The 21,549-nt window shown below is 41.9% G+C and overlaps 1 protein-coding gene across 1 annotated transcript in view; it reads right to left on the bottom strand.

Moving 5' to 3' along the window:
• CREB3L1 (cAMP responsive element binding protein 3 like 1) overlaps positions 1–21,549 on the bottom strand; it is a 231,122-nt gene that overhangs the window by 15,297 nt on the left and 194,276 nt on the right. Inside the window, exons 8-9 of the mRNA XM_053720296.1 lie at positions 6,925–6,993; positions 912–1,011 (exon numbers count right to left, since the gene is read on the bottom strand). Of these exons, the coding sequence (XP_053576271.1) occupies positions 912–1,011; positions 6,925–6,993 (169 nt within the window). The remainder of the gene's footprint in view (positions 1–911; positions 1,012–6,924; positions 6,994–21,549) is intronic.

The raw sequence follows: 21,549 nt of genomic DNA, 5'->3' as shown, positions 1-21,549 counted from the left end.
TGTCAGTGTCACACACACACACAGGAGAGGGGCTCCCTCAGTCTGTCAGTGTCGCATACACATTATAGGGGCTCTCTCAGTCTGTCAGTGTCACACACACACACACACACACCCAAGAGAGGGGCTCCCTTAGTCTGTCAGTATCACACACACATATGAGAGGGTCTCCCCCAGTCTGTCAGTCTCACACACACACAGGAGAGGGGCTCCCTCAGTCTGTCAGTGTCACACACACAGGAGAGGGGCTCCCTCCGTCTGTCAGTGTCACATACACATTTAAGAGGGGCTCCCTCAGTCTGTCAGTGTCACACACACAGGAGAGGGGCTCCCTCAGTCTGTCAGTGTCACATACACAGGAGAGGGGCTCTCTCTTAGTCTGTCATTGTCACACACACACACAGGAGAGGGGCTCCCTCAGTCTGTCAGTGTCACACACACACAGGAGAGGGGCTCCCTCAGTCTGTCAGTGTCACACACACATATGAGAGGGGCTCCCTCAGTCTGTCAGTATCACACACACATGAGAGGGGCTCCCTCAGTCTGTCAGTGTCACACACACAGGAGAGGGGCTCCCTCAGTCTGTCATTGTCACACACACACACACACACACACACAGGAGAGGGGCTCCCTCAGTCTGTCATTGTCACACACACACACACACACACACACACACACACACACAGGAGAGGGGCTCCCTCAGTCTGTCAGTATCACACACACATGAGAGGGGCTCTCTCTTAGTCTGTCAGTGTCACACACACAGGAGAGGGGCTCCCTCAGTATGTCAGTGTCACACACACACATATGAGAGGATCTCCCCCCAGTCTGTCAGTGTCCCACACAACAGAGAAGGTTTACTGTACACCATCAGTATTATATGCTGAATGTTAGCAACATATGAGGGTATATACCATGAGACATGTTCCAGTTTGGGTGGCTGCCAGTTTGCATGGTCTTGGAACCTTGCCTGACACCAGAGCTTGTAGCTTCTGTAGTTGCTGAAGCAGTGACCTGCAGACCAATAAATAAATAAATAAATAAATAATACAATTATAAGGGTCACATGGATTTTCATGGTTAATAGGTAATAAGCCTCCAGTGATCATTTGTTTTATTTTATTGTTTTTTAATTAGTTGTTTGCCAGCAAAAGAATGAAGATTGCCTTCAGGTTGTAAATCAATATATATTATTTATCTTCCAAACTGGGTATATACAAAAGCTTGGCGTAGTACCACAGAATTATTCCAATACTATTATTTTTATTTTAAGAGACGTTCTAATGTAAATATTACCAAGTAATTAATTAGAGCATGGGTTATTTGCATTACTTAACCTAGACAACCATGTATTTAACCCCTACAGCAGCCAATCAGGAGCAGCAGTCTCACAACTCAACCAATCACCAGCTGTGTCCTGCCGAGGAACTACAAGAACATTTTTTTGTGTGGCTTTTTCATTTCAGGAAGGGGCTCCCTCAAGGATGCTGGTAGTTCTTTAGTCACTTGTAAACATCTGCACATAACAGATGTGAGAGGAGATTTCTGGTGTCCCATAATCAATGGGTTGATGTGTATGTCACATAAAATCTACACTCAAACATGAGGGGTCTAGCAAACATGTTAAATTCATTTGTATAAATACTTCTTCCATCCACATATCAGTTACACTGAGTTGAGCCAGGGGTCGATAAAAGTAGCAGTTAATGTTTACTTAAAGGGGCACTAAAGTCATTAAACTTTCATGAATCAGCTACAACATACTGCGATTTTACCTACTGAGAGTGTATACTTATAACAGCCTGTCATTCGCTGACTGCTGTCACATCATACAGGGCGCTGGAAATTGAAGGCAACTTTGAAATTTGAATAAACTACTCATTTAAAATTCTAATTAATTGCTTATTATGATTTTTATTTTATTAAAAAAGCTGTTTTTTTCTAATTTAAACCTCAAGCCATTGTTCTAAAACATGCCCATTTAAATTAACTGAGCCTGGAGGAAGAGAAGGCCCAACATAGGGCCAAATTGCAAATGGCACGCTAATGATAGCGCATGCTATTACAAATATTGCTGGACTGCATTACCAGTAGCGTGCAACTTATTACAACTGATATTACAAGTCCATAGTAAAGAGCGTTAACCAGAGAAGGGTTAGCCTGGTCGACTTCATTTGAGCGCAGCCTATACTTTTAATGGATATCGCGACTGTGCTAATTTGAGCTGGTATTACAAGTTGAGAGTTATAGTTTGTGCTCGAGCAAAAGCTGAAACTGCGCTAAAATATTTACTGCGACTGGAGACCTGAAGTAAAGTGTAAGGGTTAAAAAAAATTGCACAAAACACATTAAAATAAAGTATTACATGCATATATATATATATATATATATGCTTTTTAATGAAGAATATCATATTTATGTTAATAAATATAATTTAAAAAGGTTAAAATGGATATGGTATATAGCAAAGTGTTTGAATAGAAAGGGCTCATATATATGCATATGTATATGTCTTAATATGTTTATGTGTGTGTATGTCTATATAAGTGTATACATGTGTATTTATGTTTTTATATGTGTAAATATGTATGTGCACAGATATATACACGTTTAAACACATAAATACACATGGATACACTTATATAGACTTATATTTACACTTTTGAGCCCTTCCCAGTCAAATACCTTGGAAAGTGCAATATCATTTTGATTAATTATTAATGTGTTTTTAATAGAAATACTATATTCCAATGTTCCTTAAAATGTGTTATTTAAATATATATATACATACACCCACACCCACAATCTATATCTTTATATATAAAGTATATAGACATATCTAAAAATAAAAAGAACATTTTCTTCTACGTAAAGAACACAGGAATGTAAAGTATTCCTAACTCACTTCGGGTTTAGAGCAGTTGGTTTAATGTGTTGTTGAGTTAGTGTGAGAGTGATAACTGTTAGAAGTCTTTGGGGAGAAGAAGTTATTGCGGTTGCGGTATCTGAAGTTGATGTGCATTGGAATTTTGCTTGTGCACTAATTTTTTTTTTTTTTTCAACTTGTAATACGGCGTGCTATCTGTCCACGATAAATTTTTATTTTGAGCACAGTTAGCGCGCAAATGAAAAAGTTATTAAGCGCCACTGGTCCATAAGGGTGATTATCTGAGATTCCTGCATTTTAGGACCACTTGTCAGATGGAACAATCTATAGTTGACTTTATTAAACCAATATCCCCAATCCCCCCAAATAGTTTTTCCATATACAGGTATTATATCTTAAATATATATTGGACAATATTTGCATTTTTTTATATCACCACTAGATGGCAATATAGTGTCATTATAATCAGACATTTTAACTAGGTCCCCTAAGAACAATCGGCCAGATTACGAGTTTTGCGTTATGAGTGGCTCGGTACTAACTTGCAAGTTATTTCCACCGCTCACCTCCCTATAACGCTGCTATTACAGGTTTGCAAAAACGGCGTTAGCAGGCAATATGGCAGCATTGAGCTCAATACCGCACACAAATACCAGCGCTGCTTTGAGCTGGTTTTACGTGCTCGTGCACGACTTCCCCATAGACATCAATGGGGAGAGCCGGCTAAAAAAAGCCTAACACCTGCAATAAAGGAGCGTCTGCCTACAGTTATAAACCCCTAATCTACTGCCCCCGACATTGCCGCCACCTACATTACACTTATTAACCCTTAATCTGCCGCGGCCAATGTCGCCGCCACCTACCTACACTTATTAACCCCTAATCTGCCGTCCCCAGTGTTGCCGCCACCTACCTACACTTATTAACCCCTAATCTGCTGCCCCCAATGTCGTAGCTACCTTCATTACACTTATTAACCCCTAATCTGCCGCCCCAATGTCGTCGCTACCTACCTACACTTATTAACCCCTAATCTACCGCCCCCAGTGTCACAGCCACCTACCTACACTTATTAACCCCTAATCTGCTGCCCCCAATGTCGTAGCTATCTACATTACACTTATTAACCCTTAATCTGCCGCCCCCAATGTCGTCGCTACCTACCTACAATTATTAACCCCTAATCTGCCGCCCCCAACGTCGCCGCCACTATACTAAAGTTATTAACCCCTAAACCTAGCCCTAAGTCTAACCCTAACACCCCTAACTTTAACATAATTAAAATAAATCTAAATAAAAATTACAATTAATAACTAAATAATTCATATTTAAAACTAAATACTTACCTGTAAAATAAACCCTAAGCTAGCTACAATATAACTAATAGTTATATTGTATCTAGCTTATGATTTATTTTTATTTTACAGGCAAGTTTGTATTTATTTTAACTAGGTAGAATAGTTAGTAAATAGTTATTAACTATTTAATAACTACCTAGCTAAAATAAATACAAATTTACCTGTAAAATAAAACCTAACATATGTTACACTAACACCTAACACTACACTACAAATAAATAAATTACATTAATTAAATACAAGTAACTAAATTACAAAAAAATAAACACTAAATTACACAAAATAAAAAGAAATGATCAAATATTTAAACTAATTACACCTAATCTAATAGCCCTATCAAAATAAAAAAGCCCCCCAAAAATAAAAAACCCTAGCCTACACTAAACTGCCAATAGCCCTTAAAGGGGCCTTTTGCGGGGCATTGCCCCAAAGAAATCAGCTCTTTTACCTGTAAAAAAAATATACAAACAACCCCCCAACAGTAAAACTCACCACCCACACAACCAACCCCCCAAATAAAATCCTATCTAAAAAAAACCTAAGCTCCCCATTGCCCTGAAAAGGGAATTTGGATGGACATTGCCCTTAAAAGGGCAGTTAGCTCTTTTGCCGCCCAAACCCTAAGCTAAAAATAAAACTCACTCAATAAACCCTTAATAAAACCTAACACTAACCCCCGAAGATCCACTTACAGTTTTTGAAGACCGGGCATCCGTCCTCATCAAGCCGGGAGAAGTCTTCATCCAAGCGGGCAGAAGTCCTCAACGAAGCCGGGAGAAGTCTTCATCCAAGCGGCAAGAAGTGGTCCTCCAGGCGGGCAGAAGTCATCATCCAGATGGCATCTTCTATCTTCATCCTTCCAACGCGGAGCGGCTCCATCTTCAAGACATCAGGCGCGGAGCAGTTTAGTGTAGGCTAGTGTTTTTTTTTATTTTGGAGGGGGCTTTTTTATTTTTCTAGGGCTATTAGATTAGGTGTAATTAGTTTAAATATTTGATCATTTCTTTTTTATTTTGTGTAATTTAGTGTTTATTTTTTTGTAATTTAGTTAATTGTATTTAATTAATGTAATTGATTTAATTGTAGTGTAAGGTTAGGTGTTAGTGTAAGACAGGTTAGGTTTTATTTTACAGGTAAATTTGTATTTATTTTAACTAGGTAGCTAGTAAATAGTTAATAACTATTTACTAACTATTCTACCTAGTTAAAATAAATACAAACTTGCCTGTGAAATAAAAATAAAACCTAATCTAGCTACAATGTAACTATTAGTTATATTGTAGCTAGCTTAGGGTTTATTTTACAGGTAAGTATTTAGTTTTAAATAGGAATTATTTAGTTAATGATAGTAATTTTTATTTAGATTTATTTTAATTATATTAAAGTTAGGGGTGTTAGGGTTAGACTTAGGGTTAGGTTTAGGGGTTAATAACTTTAGTATAGTGGCGGCGGTGATGTTGGGGGCAGCAGATTAGGGGTTAATAATATTTAACTAGTGTTTGTGATGCAGGAGTACTGCAGTTTAAGAGTTAATATGTTTATTATAGTGATGGCGATGTCCGTAGCGACAGTTTAGGGGTTAATAATTTTATTTTAGTGTTTGCAATGCGGGAGGGCCTCGGTTTAGGGGTTAATAGGTAGTTTATGGGTGTTAGTGTACTTTGTAACACTTTAGTTATGAGTTTTATGCTACATATTTGTAACGTAAAACCCATAACTACTGACTTTCAGCTTACGGTACAGATCTTGTAATTATAGGCTGTACCGCTCACTTTTTAGCCTCCCAGGCAAACCCGTAATACCAGCGCTATAAAAGTCCCATTTAAAAAGGACTTTTTGAAAGGTGCGGTAGTTACATTGCGTTACGGCCAAAAAAGTGTGCGATACACCTATACCTGCAAAACTCGTAATAGCAGCGGTAGTGAAAAACCAGTGTTATGAGGCTTTTTCACTCATAACGCAAAACTCGTAATCTAGCCGAACAATATAGATCATTGCAAACACTGCTATAGTGCACAAGACACGTGCATGCTCACTGAGCCTACCTAGGTATTCTCTTCAACATAGGATGCCAAGAATAGAAAGCAAATTTGATAGAAGTAAATTGGGAACTTATTTAAAATTGCATGCTCTATCTGAATCACAAAATTTTAAAAGGGGCATTTAACTCAAGATTTAATTTCTCATAAAATGTTTAATTTTGCATAGTTAACAACATTGCAATGTATTATCTTTATTTTTTTACCAGATTTTTCTGTAATTTAAATTTTAAAATTGTTTTTCCACCCCCCCCCCAACGTACATAGGCTACATGCTGCACATTGATTGGCTGATCAGTGCTGCTGCTTATTTGTATCTGTCTCAAATAGGTAACAGCAAAGATAGGATACATATACTTAAGGGGCTTTTCAAGGGGTGTGTCCTTGGGGTGCAAAATAAAGCCCATTTTGCTGACAAAATTACAGCTTTAAGTGATTTTAAAACATTTATTTTGTATGCAGGTATTTTGTAATGCGATGCTTAATTTCTAATGCATACATAAAATGAAAGTCCCATTAATTGTGACCTTCATCTTTCTTGAACTATTTATGGATCAGTGTCCTACAAAGAAGGGTTTGCAGTGCCACACAGAGGATATGCAGTTTCATATAAAAGACGGCAAACGCTGAATACGCATCTCACCTATTTGCGCTCTCCAGAGTCTCTACTTTCTTCCACAGCTCATTGTTTTGTGAAGAGAAAGATTCTACCCTAGAAAAAGTGGAAGAAAGTTTGATACAGGAACACTATAAAATAATAACATGATGCACAGGGGAAAGAACACACTGGCACAGGGGCAAGGACACACTATCAGGAATAATAACACCCTGGCACAGGGGCAAGAACACACTGGCACAGGAATAATAATGAACTGGCACAGGGGCAAGGACACACTGGCACAGGAATAATAACGAACTGGCACAGGGGCAAGGACACACTAACACAGGAATAATAACACGCTGGCACAGGGGCAAGGACACACTAATACAGGAATAATAACACGCTGGTACAGGGGCAAGGACACACTAACACAGGAATAATAACACGCTGGTACAGGGGCAAGGACACACTAACACAGGAATAATAACAAGCTGGCACAGGGCAACAACACACTAACACAGGAATAATAACATGATGGCACAGGGGCAAGGACACACTAACACAGGAATAATAACAAGCTTGCACAGGGCAACAACACACTAACACAGGAATAATAACATGATGGCACAGGGGCAAGGACACACTAACACATGAATAATAACATGATGGCACAGGGGCAAGGAGACACTAACACATGAATAATAAGATGCTGGCACAGGGCAACGACACACTAACACATGAATAATAACATGATGGCACAGGGGCAAGGAGACACTAACACATGAATAATAAGATGCTGGCACAGGGCAACAACACACTAACACATGAATAATAACATGATGGCACAGGGGCAAGGAGACACTAACACATGAATAATAAGATGCTGGCACAGGGCAACGACACACTAACACAGGAATAATAACATGATGGCACAGGGGCAAGGGCACACTAACACAGGGGAAAGGACACACTCATAGGAATAATTACACACTTGCACAGGGGCAAGGACACAGTGACACAGGGACAAGGACACACTAACACAGGAATAATAACACACTGGCACAAGGGCAAGGACACACTGACACAGAGACAAGGACACACTGACACAGAGACAAGGACACACTAACACTGAAATAATAACACCCTGGCACAGGGCAAGGACACGGCAACACAAAAAAGTAAATTTATGCTTACCTGATAAATTAATTTCTTCTATGGTACGACGAGTCCACGGATTCATCCTTTACTTGTGGGATATTATCCTCCTGCTAACAGGTCTTGCAAAGAGCACCACAGCAGAGCTGTCTATATAGCTCCTCCCTTAGCTCCACCCCCCCAGTCATTCGACCGAAGGTACAGGAAGAAAAAGGAGAAACTACAAGGTGCAGAGGTGACTGAAGTTTAAAATCAAAAAATATAATCTGTCTTAAAATGACAGGGCGGGCCGTGGACTCGTCGTATCATAGAAGAAATTAATTTATCAGGTAAGCATACATTTACTTTTCTTCTATAAGGTACAAGTCCACGGATTCATCCTTTACTTGTGGGATACAATACCAAAGCTACAGGACACGGATGAACGGGAGGGACAAGACAAATGGTTAAACAGAAGGCACCACTGCTTGAAGAACTTTTCTCCCAAAAACAGCCTCCGAAGAAGCAAAAGTATCAAATTCGTAGAATTTGGAAAAGGTATGAAGTGAAGACCAAGTCGCAGCCTTACAAATCTGTTCAACAGAAGCATCATTTTTAAAAGCCCATGTGTAAGCCACCGCTCTAGTAGAGTGAGCTGTAATCCTTTCAGGAGGCTGCTGTCCAGCAGTCTCGTATGCCAAACGGATGATGCTTTTCAGCCAAAAAGAAAGAGAGGTAGCCGTAGCTTTTTGACCTCTACGTTTTCCAGAATAGACAACAAACAAAGAAGATGTTTGACAGAAATATTTGGTTGCTTGCAAGTAAAACTTCAAAGCACGAACCACGTCTAAGTTGTGCAACAGACGCTCCTTCTTAGAGGAAGGATTAGGACACAGAGAAGGAACAACAATTTCCTGATTGATATTCCTATTAGTAACAACCTTAGGAAGGAATCCAGGTTTGGTACGCAAAACCACCTTATCAGCATGGAAAACAAGATAAGGCGAGTCGCATTGCAATGCAGATAGTTCAGAAACTCTTCGAGCCAAAGAGATATCAACTAAAAACAGAACTTTCCAAGATAGAAGCTTAATATCTATGGAATGCATAGGTTCAAACGGAACCCCTTGAAGAACTTTAAGAACTAAATTCAAACTCCATGGCGGAGCAACAGGTTTAAACACAGGCTTGATTCTAACTAAAGCCTGACAGAACGACTGAACGTCTGGAACATCTGACAGACGCTTGTGCAGTAGAATTGATAAAGCAGATATCTGTCCCTTTAAGGAACTAGCTGATAGCCCCTTCTCCAATCCTTCTTGGAGAAAGGACAAAATCTTAGGAATCCTGATCTTACTCCATGAGTAGCCTTTGGATTCGCACCAATAAAGATATTTACGCCATATCTTATGATAAATTTTCCTGGTGACAGGCTTTCGAGCCTAAATCAAGGTATCTATGACCGACTCAGAGAACCCCCGCTTGGATAAGATCAAGCGTTCAATCTCCAAGCAGTCAGTCGCAGAGAAACTAGATTTGGATGCTGGAACGGACCTTGAATCAGAAGGTCCTGTCTCAGTGGCAGAGTCCATGGTGGAAGAGATGACATGTCCACCAGGTATGCATACCAAGTCCTGCGTGGCCACGCAGGTGCTATCAAAATTACCGAAGCTCTCTCCTGTTTGATTCTGGCAATCAAACGAGGAAGGAGAGGAAATGGTGGAAACACATAAGACAGGTTGAACGACCAGGGTACTGCTAGAGCAACTATCAGTACTGCCTGAGGATCTCTTGACCTGGACCCGTAACGAGGAAGTTTGGCGTTCTGACGAGACACCATCAGATCCAATTCTGGTGTGCCCCATTGCTGAATCAATTGAGCAAACACCTCCGGATGGAGTTCCGACTCCCCCGGATGAAAAGTCTGACGACTTAGAAAATCCGCTTCCCAGTTCTCCACTCATGGGATATGGATTGCTGATAGATGGCAAGAGAGAGTCTCTGCCCATCTAATTATTTTGGTAACCTCTATCATTGCTAGAGAACTCTTTGTTCCCCCCTGATGATTGGTATATGCTACAGTCGTGATATTGTACGACTGGAATCTTATGAATCTGGCCGAAGCCAGCTGAGGCCACACCTGAAGTGCGTTGAATATCGCTCTCAGTTCTAGAATATTTATAGGGAGGAGAACCTCCTCCTGAGTCCACAAACCCTGTGCTTTCAGGGAATTCCAGACTGCACCCCAGCCCAATAGGCTGGCGTCCGTCGTCACTATGACCCATGCTGGCCTTCGGAAACACATTCCCTTGGACATATGATCCTGTGACAACCACCAAAGAAGAGAGTCTCTGGTCGCTAGATCCAGATTTATCTGAGGAGATAAATCTGCAAAATCCCCATTCCACTGTTTGAGCATGAATAGTTGCAGTGGTCTGAGATTCAAGCGAGCAAACGGAACTATGTCCATTGCCACTACCATTAAGCCAATTACCTCCATACACTGAGTCACTGACGGCCGAGGAATGGAATGAAGAGCTCGGCAGATGGATAAAATTTTTGATTTCCTGACAATTTTCATGTCCACCGAATCTATCAGAGTTCCCAGGAATGAAACTCTTGTGAGAGGGATAAGTGAACTCTTTTTTACGTTCACCTTCCACCCGTGAGATCTTAGAAAGGCCAACACGATGTCCGTGTGAGACTTGGCTAGTTGGAAAGTCAATGCCCGAATTAAGATATCGTCCAGATAAGGCGCCACAGCTATCCCCCGTGGCCTTAGAACCACCAAAAGGGACCCTACCACCTTTGTGAAAATTCTGGGAGCTGTGGCCAACCCGAAGGGAAGAGCCGCAAACTGGTAATGCTTGTCCAGAAAGGCGAACCTGAGGAACTGGTGATGATCTTTGTGGATAGGGATGTGCAGATACGCATCTTTTAAGTCCACGGTGGTCATATATTGACCCTCCTCGATCATCGGCAAAATAGTCTGAATGGTCTCCATCTTGAAGGATGGGACTCTGAGGAATTTGTTTAGAATCTTGAGATCCAAAATTGGTCTGAAGGTTCCCTCTTTTTTGGGAACCACAAACAGATTGGAGTAGAAACCCTGCCCCTGTTCTGTTTTCGGAACTGGGCAGATCACTCCCATGGTATATAGGTCTTCTACACAGCGTAAGAACGCCTCTCTTTTTGTCTGGTTTACAGACAATTGAGAAAGATGGAATCTCCCCCTTGGAGGAGAATCTTTGAAATCTAGAAGATGCCCCTGGGTTACGATTTCTAAAGCCCAGGAGTCCTGAACGTCTCTTGCCCAAGCCTGAGCAAAGAGAGAAAGTCTGCCTCCTACTAGATCCGGCCCCGGATCGGGGGCTACCCCTTCATGCTGTCTTGGTGGCAGCAGCGGGCTTCTTCGCCTGTTTACCCTTGTTCCAAGTCTGGTTAGGTCTCCAGATTGACTTGGATTGAGCAAAATTTCCCTCTTGCTTTGCAGCAGGGGAAGAGTTAGAGGGACCACCTTTGAAGTTTTGAAAGGAACGAAAATTATTTTGTTTTTTTTCTCATCTTATTTGTCTTATCCTGAGGAAGGGCATGGCCTTTCCCTCCAGTGATGTCTGAAATGATCTCTTTCAGTTCAGGCCCGAATAGGGTCTTACCCTTGAAAGGGATGGCTAAAAGCTTAGCTTTTTGATGACACATTAGCATCAGGATTTAAGCCATAATGCTCTAAATGGCAAAACCTGAATTCTTTGCCGCTAATTTAGCCAGTTGAAAAGCGGTATATGTAATGAAAGAATTAGCTAGCTTGAGAGCACTAATTCTATCCAGAATATCATCTAATGGGGTCTCAACCTGAAGAGCCTCCTCCAAAGCCTCGAACCAAAAGGACGCTGCAGTAGTTACAGGAACAATGCACGCTATAGGCTGGAGAAGAAAACCCTGATGAACAAATATTTTCTTTAGGAGACCCTCTAATTTTTTATCCATAGGATCTTTGAAAGCACAACTGTCCTCAATAGGTATAGTTGTACGCTTAGCCAGGGTAGAAATAGCTCCCTCCACCTTAGGGACCGTCTGCCACGAGTCCCGCATGGTGTCTGATATGGGAAACATTTTCTTAAAAGTAGGAAGGGGAGCGAACGGAATACCTGGTCTATCCCACTCCTTAGTAACAATGTCCAAAATCCTCTTAGGGACCGGAAAACATCAGTGTAGGCAGGAACCTCTAGAAATCTGTCCATTTTACACAATTTCTCTGGAACTGCAATAGGGTCACAATCATCCAGAGTCGCTAAAACCTCCCTGAGCAATAAGCAGAGGTGTTCTAGTTTAAATTTAAAAGCTGTCATATCTGAGTCTGTCTGAGGGAACATATTTCCTGAATCAGAAATCTCTCCCTCAGCCAGCAAATCCCTCACCCCCAACTCAGAACATTGTGAGGGTACATCGAATATGGCTAATAAAGCGTCAGAGGGCTCAGCATTTGCTTTCACACCAGACCTACTGCGCTTCCCCTGCAACCCAGGCAGCTTAGATAAAACCTCTGTGAGGGTAGTATTCATAACTGCGGCCATATCTTGCAGGGTGAAAGAATTAGACGCACTAGAAGTACTTGGTGTCGCTTGTGCGGGCGTTAATGGTTGTGACACTTGGGGAGAATTAGATGGCATAACCTGATTCTCTTCTGACTGAGAATCATCCTGCGACATACTTTTAGTAGCTAAAATATGTTCTTTGCAATTTATTGACCTTTAGTGCATGAGGGACACATTCTAAGTGGAGGTTCCACAATGGCTTCTAAACATATTGAACATTGACTTTCCTCAATGTCAGACATGTTGAACAGGCTAGTAATGACTACAAACAAGCATGAAAACACTTTATTTAGTGAAAAAAATAACAATCTTTAAAAACGGTACTGCGCCTTTAAGAGAAAAAAAGCATACACGCTCTGCAAAACTACTTTAAAATGCACCAAATTTTTCAAAATTTTGCAAGCAGACACAATATATGTAGTTAAAATTGCCCCACAAGGAAATTTAACATTTAAACCTTTAATGTGCAAACCGGATTGAAATTAGGCGTAAATCCGGAAAAACACCCCCAGCACCTTGCCACAGCCCTGCTGTGGCCCTACCTGCCCTCAGGGGTAGTAAATTTGTGGTCAAAGCTTCAATTTGGCCCAAAACATTCACCAGGGCCCTCAGGAGTTAGAGCTTGCTGCTTGCTGAGTGAAAATAACTGCGCATCTGAGGCGTGAAAATAGGCCCCGTCCATCTCACTCAATGTCTCTACAGCCTCAAAGAACCACACCAGAGCGGTTTTAAACTAGCCATGTGGGTTCTGAGACCCAAAAATTAAGCCAAGTGTACCCTCAATAAAGTTGCCCAAAACGTTATTGCCCACAAAACGTTAACAGCACTCCCAGTTCATAAAACGTTTGCCCACAAACATTCACAACTCAGTGTCAACCATCTTTGTAATTAGCCCCTTATGCAAGCTTAGTAATGCCCTTCTTATTAGCTCTTAGGATTACTGCTTACCCTTACCCTCATGGAGATACTGTCAGCCTTTCTGATATAACACGGTCTCTCCAGAAAAAATGACTGAACATACCTCACTGCTGTATAGCATGAAAACGTTCCTCACACTGAAGTTTCTTGCACTCCTCAGCCTCTGTGGGAACAGCACTAGATCTTAGTTACAAATGCTAAGATCATCATCCTCCAGGCAGATGTCTTCATCCATCTGCTGCCTGAGAGTAAATAGTACCCACCGATACCATTTAAAACAAAAAACTCTTGCTTGAAGAAATTAAAAACTAATATTTTATCACCTCTTTCACTTTACCCTTCCTAGTACTTAGAGTAGGCAAAGAGAATGACTGGGGGGTGGAGCTAAGGGAGGAGCTATATAGACAGCTCTGCTGTGGTGCTCTTTGCCACTTCCTGTTAGCGGGAGGATACTATCCCACAAGTAAAGGATGAATCCGTGGACTTGTCGTACCTTATAGAAGAAATAATAACACGCTGGCACAGGGGCAAGGACACACTAACACAAAAATAATAACACGCTGGCACAGGGGCAAGGACACACTGATACAAGGGCAAGGACACACTAACACAGAAATAATAACACACTGGCACAGGGGCAAGGACACACTAACACAGAAATAATAACACACTGGCACAAGGGCAAATACACACTAACACAGGAATAATAACATGCTGGCACAAGGGCAAGGACACACTAATACAGAAATAATAACACACTGGCACAGGTGCAAGGACACATAATTAACACTGGTAAAAAGTTTCTTTACAGGGAGTGCAGAATTATTAGGCAAGTTGTATTTTTGAGGATTAATTTTATTATTGAACAACAACCATGTTCTCAATGAACCCAAAAAACTAATTAATATCAAAGCTGAATAGTTTTGGAAGTAGTTTTTAGTTTGTTTTTAGTTATAGCTATTTTAGGGGGATATCTGTGTGTGCAGGTGACTATTACTGTGCATAATTATTAGGCAACTTAACAAAAAACAAATATATACCCATTTCAATTTTTTATTTTTACTAGTGAAACCAATATAACATCTCAACATTCACAAATATACATTTCTGACATTGAAAAACAAAACAAAAATAAATCAGTGACCAATATAGCTACCTTTCTTTGCAAGGACACTCAAAAGCCTGCCATCCATGGATTCTATCAGTGTTTTGATCTGTTCACCATCAACATTGCGTGCAGCAGCAACCACAGCCTCCCAGACACTGTTCAGAGAGGTGTACTGTTTTCCCTCCTTGTAAATCTCACATTTGATGATGGACCACAGGTTCTCAATGGGGTTCAGATCAGGTGAACAAGGAGGCCATGTCATTAGATTTTCTTCTTTTATACCCTTTCTTGCCAGCCACGCTGTGGAGTACTTGGATGCGTGTGATGGAGGATTGTCCTGCATGAAAATCATGTTTTTCTTGAAGGATGCAGACTTCTTCCTGTACCACTGCTTGAAGAAGGTGTCTTCCAGAAACTGGCAGTAGGACTGGGAGTTGAGCTTGACTCCATCCTCAACCCGAAAAGGCCCCACAAGCTCATCTTTGATGATACCAGCCCATACCAGTACTCCACCTCCACCTTGCTGGCGTCTGAGTCGGACTGGAGCTCTCTGCCCTTTACCAATCCAGCCACGGGCCCATCCATCAGGCCCATCAAGACTCACTCTCATTTCATCAGTCCATAAAACCTTAGAAAAATCAGTCTTGAGATATTTCTTGGCCCAGTCTTGACGTTTCAGCTTGTGTGTCTTGTTCAGTGGTGGTCGTCTTTCAGCCTTTCTTACCTTGGCCATGTCTCTGAGTATTGCACACCTTGTGCTTTTGGGCACTCCAGTGATGTTGCAGCTCTGAAATATGGCCAAACTGGTGGCAAGTGGCATCTTGGCAGCTGCACGCTTGACTTTTCTCAGTTCATGGGCAGTTATTTTGCGCCTTGGTTTTTCCACACGCTTCTTGCGACCCTGTTGACTATTTTGAATGAAACGTTTGATTGTTCGATGATCACGCTTCAGAAGCTTTGCAATTTTAAGAGTGCTGCATCCCTCTGCAAGATATCTCACTATTTTTGACTTTTCTGAGCCTGTCAAGTCCTTCTTTTGACCCATTTTGCCAAAGGAAAGGAAGTTGCCTAATAATTATGCACACCTGATATATGGTGTTGATGTCATTAGACCACACCCCTTCTCATTACAGAGATGCACATCACCTAATATGCTTAATTGGTAGTAGGCTTTTGAGCCTATACAGCTTGGAGTAAGACAACATGCATAAAGAGGATGATGTGGTCAAAATACTCATTTGCCTAATAATTCTGCACACAGTGTATTACAAAATTATGCCCATCACAGGATCAGAAAGAAGCACGACGTTTCAAGGCACATACCCCTTAATCATGTGTAAAAACAATGAACAGATGCAACTGTTTAAATAGGCAACCTGGGATTAACCCTTACATTCTATCAGCCATATTACGAGTTTTGCGTTATGAGCGGCTCGGTAATAACTTGCAAGCTATTTCCACCGCTCACCTTTAATAGCGCTGCTATTACAAGTTTGCAAAAAACCTGTGTTAGCGGGCAATATGGCAGCGTTGAGCTCCATCCCGCACACAAATTCCAGTGCTGCTTTGAGCTGGTTTTACGTGCTCGTGCACGATTTCCCCATAGACATGGGGAGAACCGGCTTAACAAAAAGCCTATCACCTGCAATAATGGAGCGTAAAGCTCCTTAACGCAGCCCCATTGATTCCTATGGGGAAAGAAAATTTATGTTTAAACCTAACACCCTAACATAAACCCCGAGTCTAAACACCCCTAATCTGCCGCCCCCGACATCGCCGACACCTAAATTACACTTATTAACCCCTAATCTGCCGCCCCCGACATCGCCGCCACCTACATTACACTTATTAACCCCTAATCTGCCGCCCCCGACATCGCCGCCACCTACATTACACTTATTAACCCCTAATCTGCCGCCCCCGACATTGCCGTCACCTACCTACACTTATTAACCCCTAATCTACCGCCCCCAACGTCGCCGCCGCCACTATACTAAAGTTATTAACCCCTAAACCTCTGGCCTCCCACATCACTAACACTAAATAAATATATTAACCCCTAAACCTAACCCTAAGTCTAACCCTAACACCCCTTACTTTAATATAATTAAAATAAATCTAAATACAAATTACTATTATTACCTAACTAATTCCTATTTAAGACTAAATACTTACCTATAAAATAAAACCTAAAAAAGCTACAATATAACTAATAGTTACAATGTAGCTATCTAAGTTTTTTGGGTTTTTTTTACAGGCAAGTTTGTATTTATTTTAACTAGGTAGACTAGTTAGTAAATAGTTATTTAATTAATAATGTCATATTTTTACATTTAGGATGTTTATTATGTCTTTTATTTTTTGTGTTAATTTGAGTATTTATGACAGGACAAAAATTTGTAGTTAAAAACACATACTTTGCTCATGCTCACCTGCCTTAAAGTATTAAGTTCACTTTAATTAACTATTTGATTGCTGTGAGTTAACAGCTGACCTGTATTTAAGGCAGTGTATCATGGGTAGTAAGTATGGTCACTGAGGATGTAACACAAGGAAACGCGTCTGACCAGTCTTTATATTTTTCTACCTTGCTGCCTGTCTATTGCTGTTTTTCAATCCTACCTGTGGGATAACATTATGCCTAACTGTATATGTGAAGGACTTTCCAAATAAACAGGTATAAATATTCACTTATTTCAACTTTGCTTGGTGTTTTTGTGATTAAGTCTCACTGCTGCCGGGTGCGCCGGAAGATTTTGCTTATTGTTTTAACTATTTACTAACTTTCTAGTTAAAATAAATACAAATTTACCTGTAAAATAAAACCTAACCTGTGTTACACTAACACCTAACATTACACTAAAATTAAATAAATTACATTAATTAAATACAATTAACTAAATTAAAAAAAAACTAAATTACACAAAATAAAAAAGAAATTATTAAATATTTAAACTAATTACACCTAATCTAATAGCCCTATCAAAATAAAAAAGTCCCCCCCAAAATAAAAAAAAAACCCTAGCCTACACTAAACTGCCAATAGCCCTTAAAAGGGCCTTTTGCGGGGCATTGCCCCAAAGAAATCAGCTCTTTTACCTGTAAAAAAAAAATACAACCAACCCCCCAACAGTAAAACCCACCACCCACACAACCAACCCCCCCAAAAAAAAATACCTAAAAAAACCTAAGCTCCTCATTGCCCTGAAAAGGCCCTTTTAAGGGCCATTGGCAGTTTAGTGTAGGCTAGGGTTTTTTTTTGGGGGGGGGGGTCTTTTTTATTTTGATAGGGCTATTAGATTAGGTGTAATTAGTTTAAATATTTGATAATTTCTTTTTTATTTTGTCTAATTTACTGTTTATTATTTTTTGGCATAATATTTTGCTAGAACTTGGAGGCTTCATAGCTGTCTTCTGTATTAGATTCACCTTGTGTAACTAACTGTGTAATTATTAGTTAGTTACTAACATAGAATGTAAGGGTTAATCCCAGGTTGCCTATTTAAACAGGTGTATCTGTTCATTGTTTTTACACATGATTAAGGGGCATGTGCCCCGAAACGTTGTGCTTCTTTCTTATCCTGTGATGGGCATAATTTTGTAATAAAGAAACTTTTTGCATTACTGGAGACCCTCCTCCCTTTTTGTCTGACAAGGACACACTAACACAGGAATAATAACATGCTGGCACAGGGGCAAGGACACACTAACACAGGAATAATAACACGCTGGCACAGGGGCAAGGACACACTAACACAGGAATAATAACACGCTGGCACAGGGGCAAGGACACACTAACACAGGAATAATAACACGCTGGCACAGGGGCAAGGACACACTAACACAGGAATAATAACATGCTGGCACAGGGGCAAGGACACACTAACACAGGAATAATAACAAGCTGGCACAGGGGCAAGGACACACTAACACAGGAATAATAACACGCTGGCACAGGGGCAAGGACACACTAACACAGGAATAATAACATGCTGGCACAGAGGCAAGGACACACTAACACAGGAATAATAACACGCTGGCACAGGGGCAAGGACACACTAACACAGGAATAATAACACACTGGCACAGGGGCAAGGACACACTAACACAGGAATAATAACACGCTGGCACAGGGGCAAGGACACACTAATACAGGAATAATAACACGCTGGCACAGGGGCAAGGACACACTAACACAGGAATAATAACACGCTGGCACAGGGGCAAGGACACACTAATACAGGAATAATAACACGCTGGCACAGGGGCAAGGACACACTAACACAGGAATAATAACACGCTGGCACAGGGGCAAGGACACACTAACACAGGAATAATAACACGCTGGCACAGGGGCAAGGACACACTAACACAGGAATAATAACACGCTGGCACAGGGGCAAGGACACACTAACACAGGAATAATAACACGCTGGCACAGGGGCAAGGACACACTAACACAGGAATAATAACACGCTGGCACAGGGGCAAGGACACACTAACACAGGAATAATAACACGCTGGCACAGGGGCAAGGACACACTAACACAGGAATAATAACACGCTGGCACAGGGGCAAGGACACACTAACACAGGAATAATAACACGCTGGCACAGGGGCAAGGACACACTAACACAGGAATAATAACACGCTGGCACAGGGGCAAGGACACACTAACACAGAAATAATAACACGCTGGCACAGGGGCAAGGACACACTAACACAGGAATAATAACACGCTGGCACAGGGGCAAGGACACACTAACACAGGAATAATAACACGCTGGCACAGGGGCAAGGACACACTAACACAGGAATAATAACACGCTGGCACAGGGGCAAGGACACACTAATACAGGAATAATAACACGCTGGCACAGGGGCAAGGACACACTAACACAGGAATAATAACACGCTGGCACAGGGGCAAGGACACACTAACACAGGAATAATAACACGCTGGCACAGGGGCAAGGACACACTAATACAGGAATAATAACACACTGGCACAGGGGCAAGGACACACTAACACAGGAATAATAACATGATGGCACAGGGGCAAGGACACACTAACACAGGAATAATAACAAGCTGGCACAGGGGCAAGGACACACTAACACAGGAATAATAACATGATGGCACAGGGGCAAGGACACACTAACACAGGAATAATAACACGCTGGCACAGGGGCAAGGACACACTAATACAGGAATAATAACACGCTGGCACAGGGGCAAGGACACACTAACACAGGAATAATAACACGATGGCACAGGGGCAAGGACACACTAACACAGGAATAATAACATGCTGGCACAGGGGCAAGGACACACTAACACAGGAATAATAACACGCTGGCACAGGGGCAAGGACATACTAACACAGGAATAATAACACGCTGGCACAGGGGCAAGGACACACTAACACAGGAATAATAACACGCTGGCACAGGGGCAAGGAAACACTAACACAGGAATAATAACACGCTGGCACAGGGGCAAGGACACACTAACACAGGAATAATAACACGCTGGCACAGGGGCAAGGACACACTAACACAGGAATAATAACACGCTGGCACAGGGGCAAGGACACACTAACACAGGAATAATAACATGCTGGCACAGGGGCAAGGACACACTAACACAGGAATAATAACACGCTGGCACAGGGGCAAGGACACACTAACACAGGAATAATAACATGCTGGCACAGGGGCAAGGACACACTAACACAGGAATAATAACATGCTGGCACAGGGGCAAGGACACACTAACACAGGAATAATAACATGCTGGCACAGGGGCAAGGACACACTAACACAGGAATAATAACACGCTGGCACAGGGGCAAGGACACACTAACACAGGAATAATAACACGCTGGCACAGGGGCAAGGACACACTAACACAGGAATAATAACACGCTGGCACAGGGGCAAGGACACACTAACACAGGAATAATAACAAGCTGGCACAGGGGCAAGGACACACTAACACAGGAATAATAACACGCTGGCACAGGGGCAAGGACACACTAACACAGGAATAATAACATGCTGGCACAGGGGCAAGGACACACTAACACAGGAATAATAACAAGCTGGCACAGGGGCAAGGACACACTAACACAGGAATAATAACAAGCTGGCACAGGGGCAAGGACACACTAACACAGGAATAATAACACGCTGGCACAGGGGCAAGGACACACTAATACAGGAATAATAACACGCTGGCACAGGGGCAAGGACACACTAACACAGGAATAATAACACGCTGGCACAGGGGCAAGGACACACTAACACAGGAATAATAACACGCTGGCACAGGGGCAAGGACACACTAATACAGGAATAATAACACGCTGGCACAGGGGCAAGGACACACTAACACAGGAATAATAACACTCTGGCACAGGGGCAAGGACACACTAACACAGGAATAATAACACGCTGGCACAGGGGCAAGGACACACTAACACAGGAATAATAACATGCTGGCACAGGGGCAAGGACACACTAACACAGGAATAATAACACGCTGGCACAGGGGCAAGGACACACTAACACAGGAATAATAACATGCTGGCACAGGGGCAAGGAAACACTAATACAGGAATAATAACATGCTGGCACAGGGGCAAGGAAACACTAATACAGGAATAATAACACGCTGGCACAGGGGCAAGGACACACTAATACAGGAATAATAACACGCTGGCACAGGGGCAAGGACACACTAACACAGGAATAATAACACGCTGGCACAGGGGCAAGGACACACTAATACAGGAATAATAACACGCTGGCACAGGGGCAAGGACCTCGCTCACTACTGCGAGCAATACGCTCGCCGTATTCAACATTGCACCAGCAGCTCACAAGAGCTGCTGGTGCAACACCGCCCCC

This window comes from Bombina bombina, chromosome 7 (assembly GCF_027579735.1).
Source record: "Bombina bombina isolate aBomBom1 chromosome 7, aBomBom1.pri, whole genome shotgun sequence".
NCBI classification, from domain to species: domain Eukaryota; kingdom Metazoa; phylum Chordata; class Amphibia; order Anura; family Bombinatoridae; genus Bombina; species Bombina bombina.
Note: the sequence above shows the minus strand (reverse complement) of the source record. Positions and strands in the feature narration are given on the sequence as shown.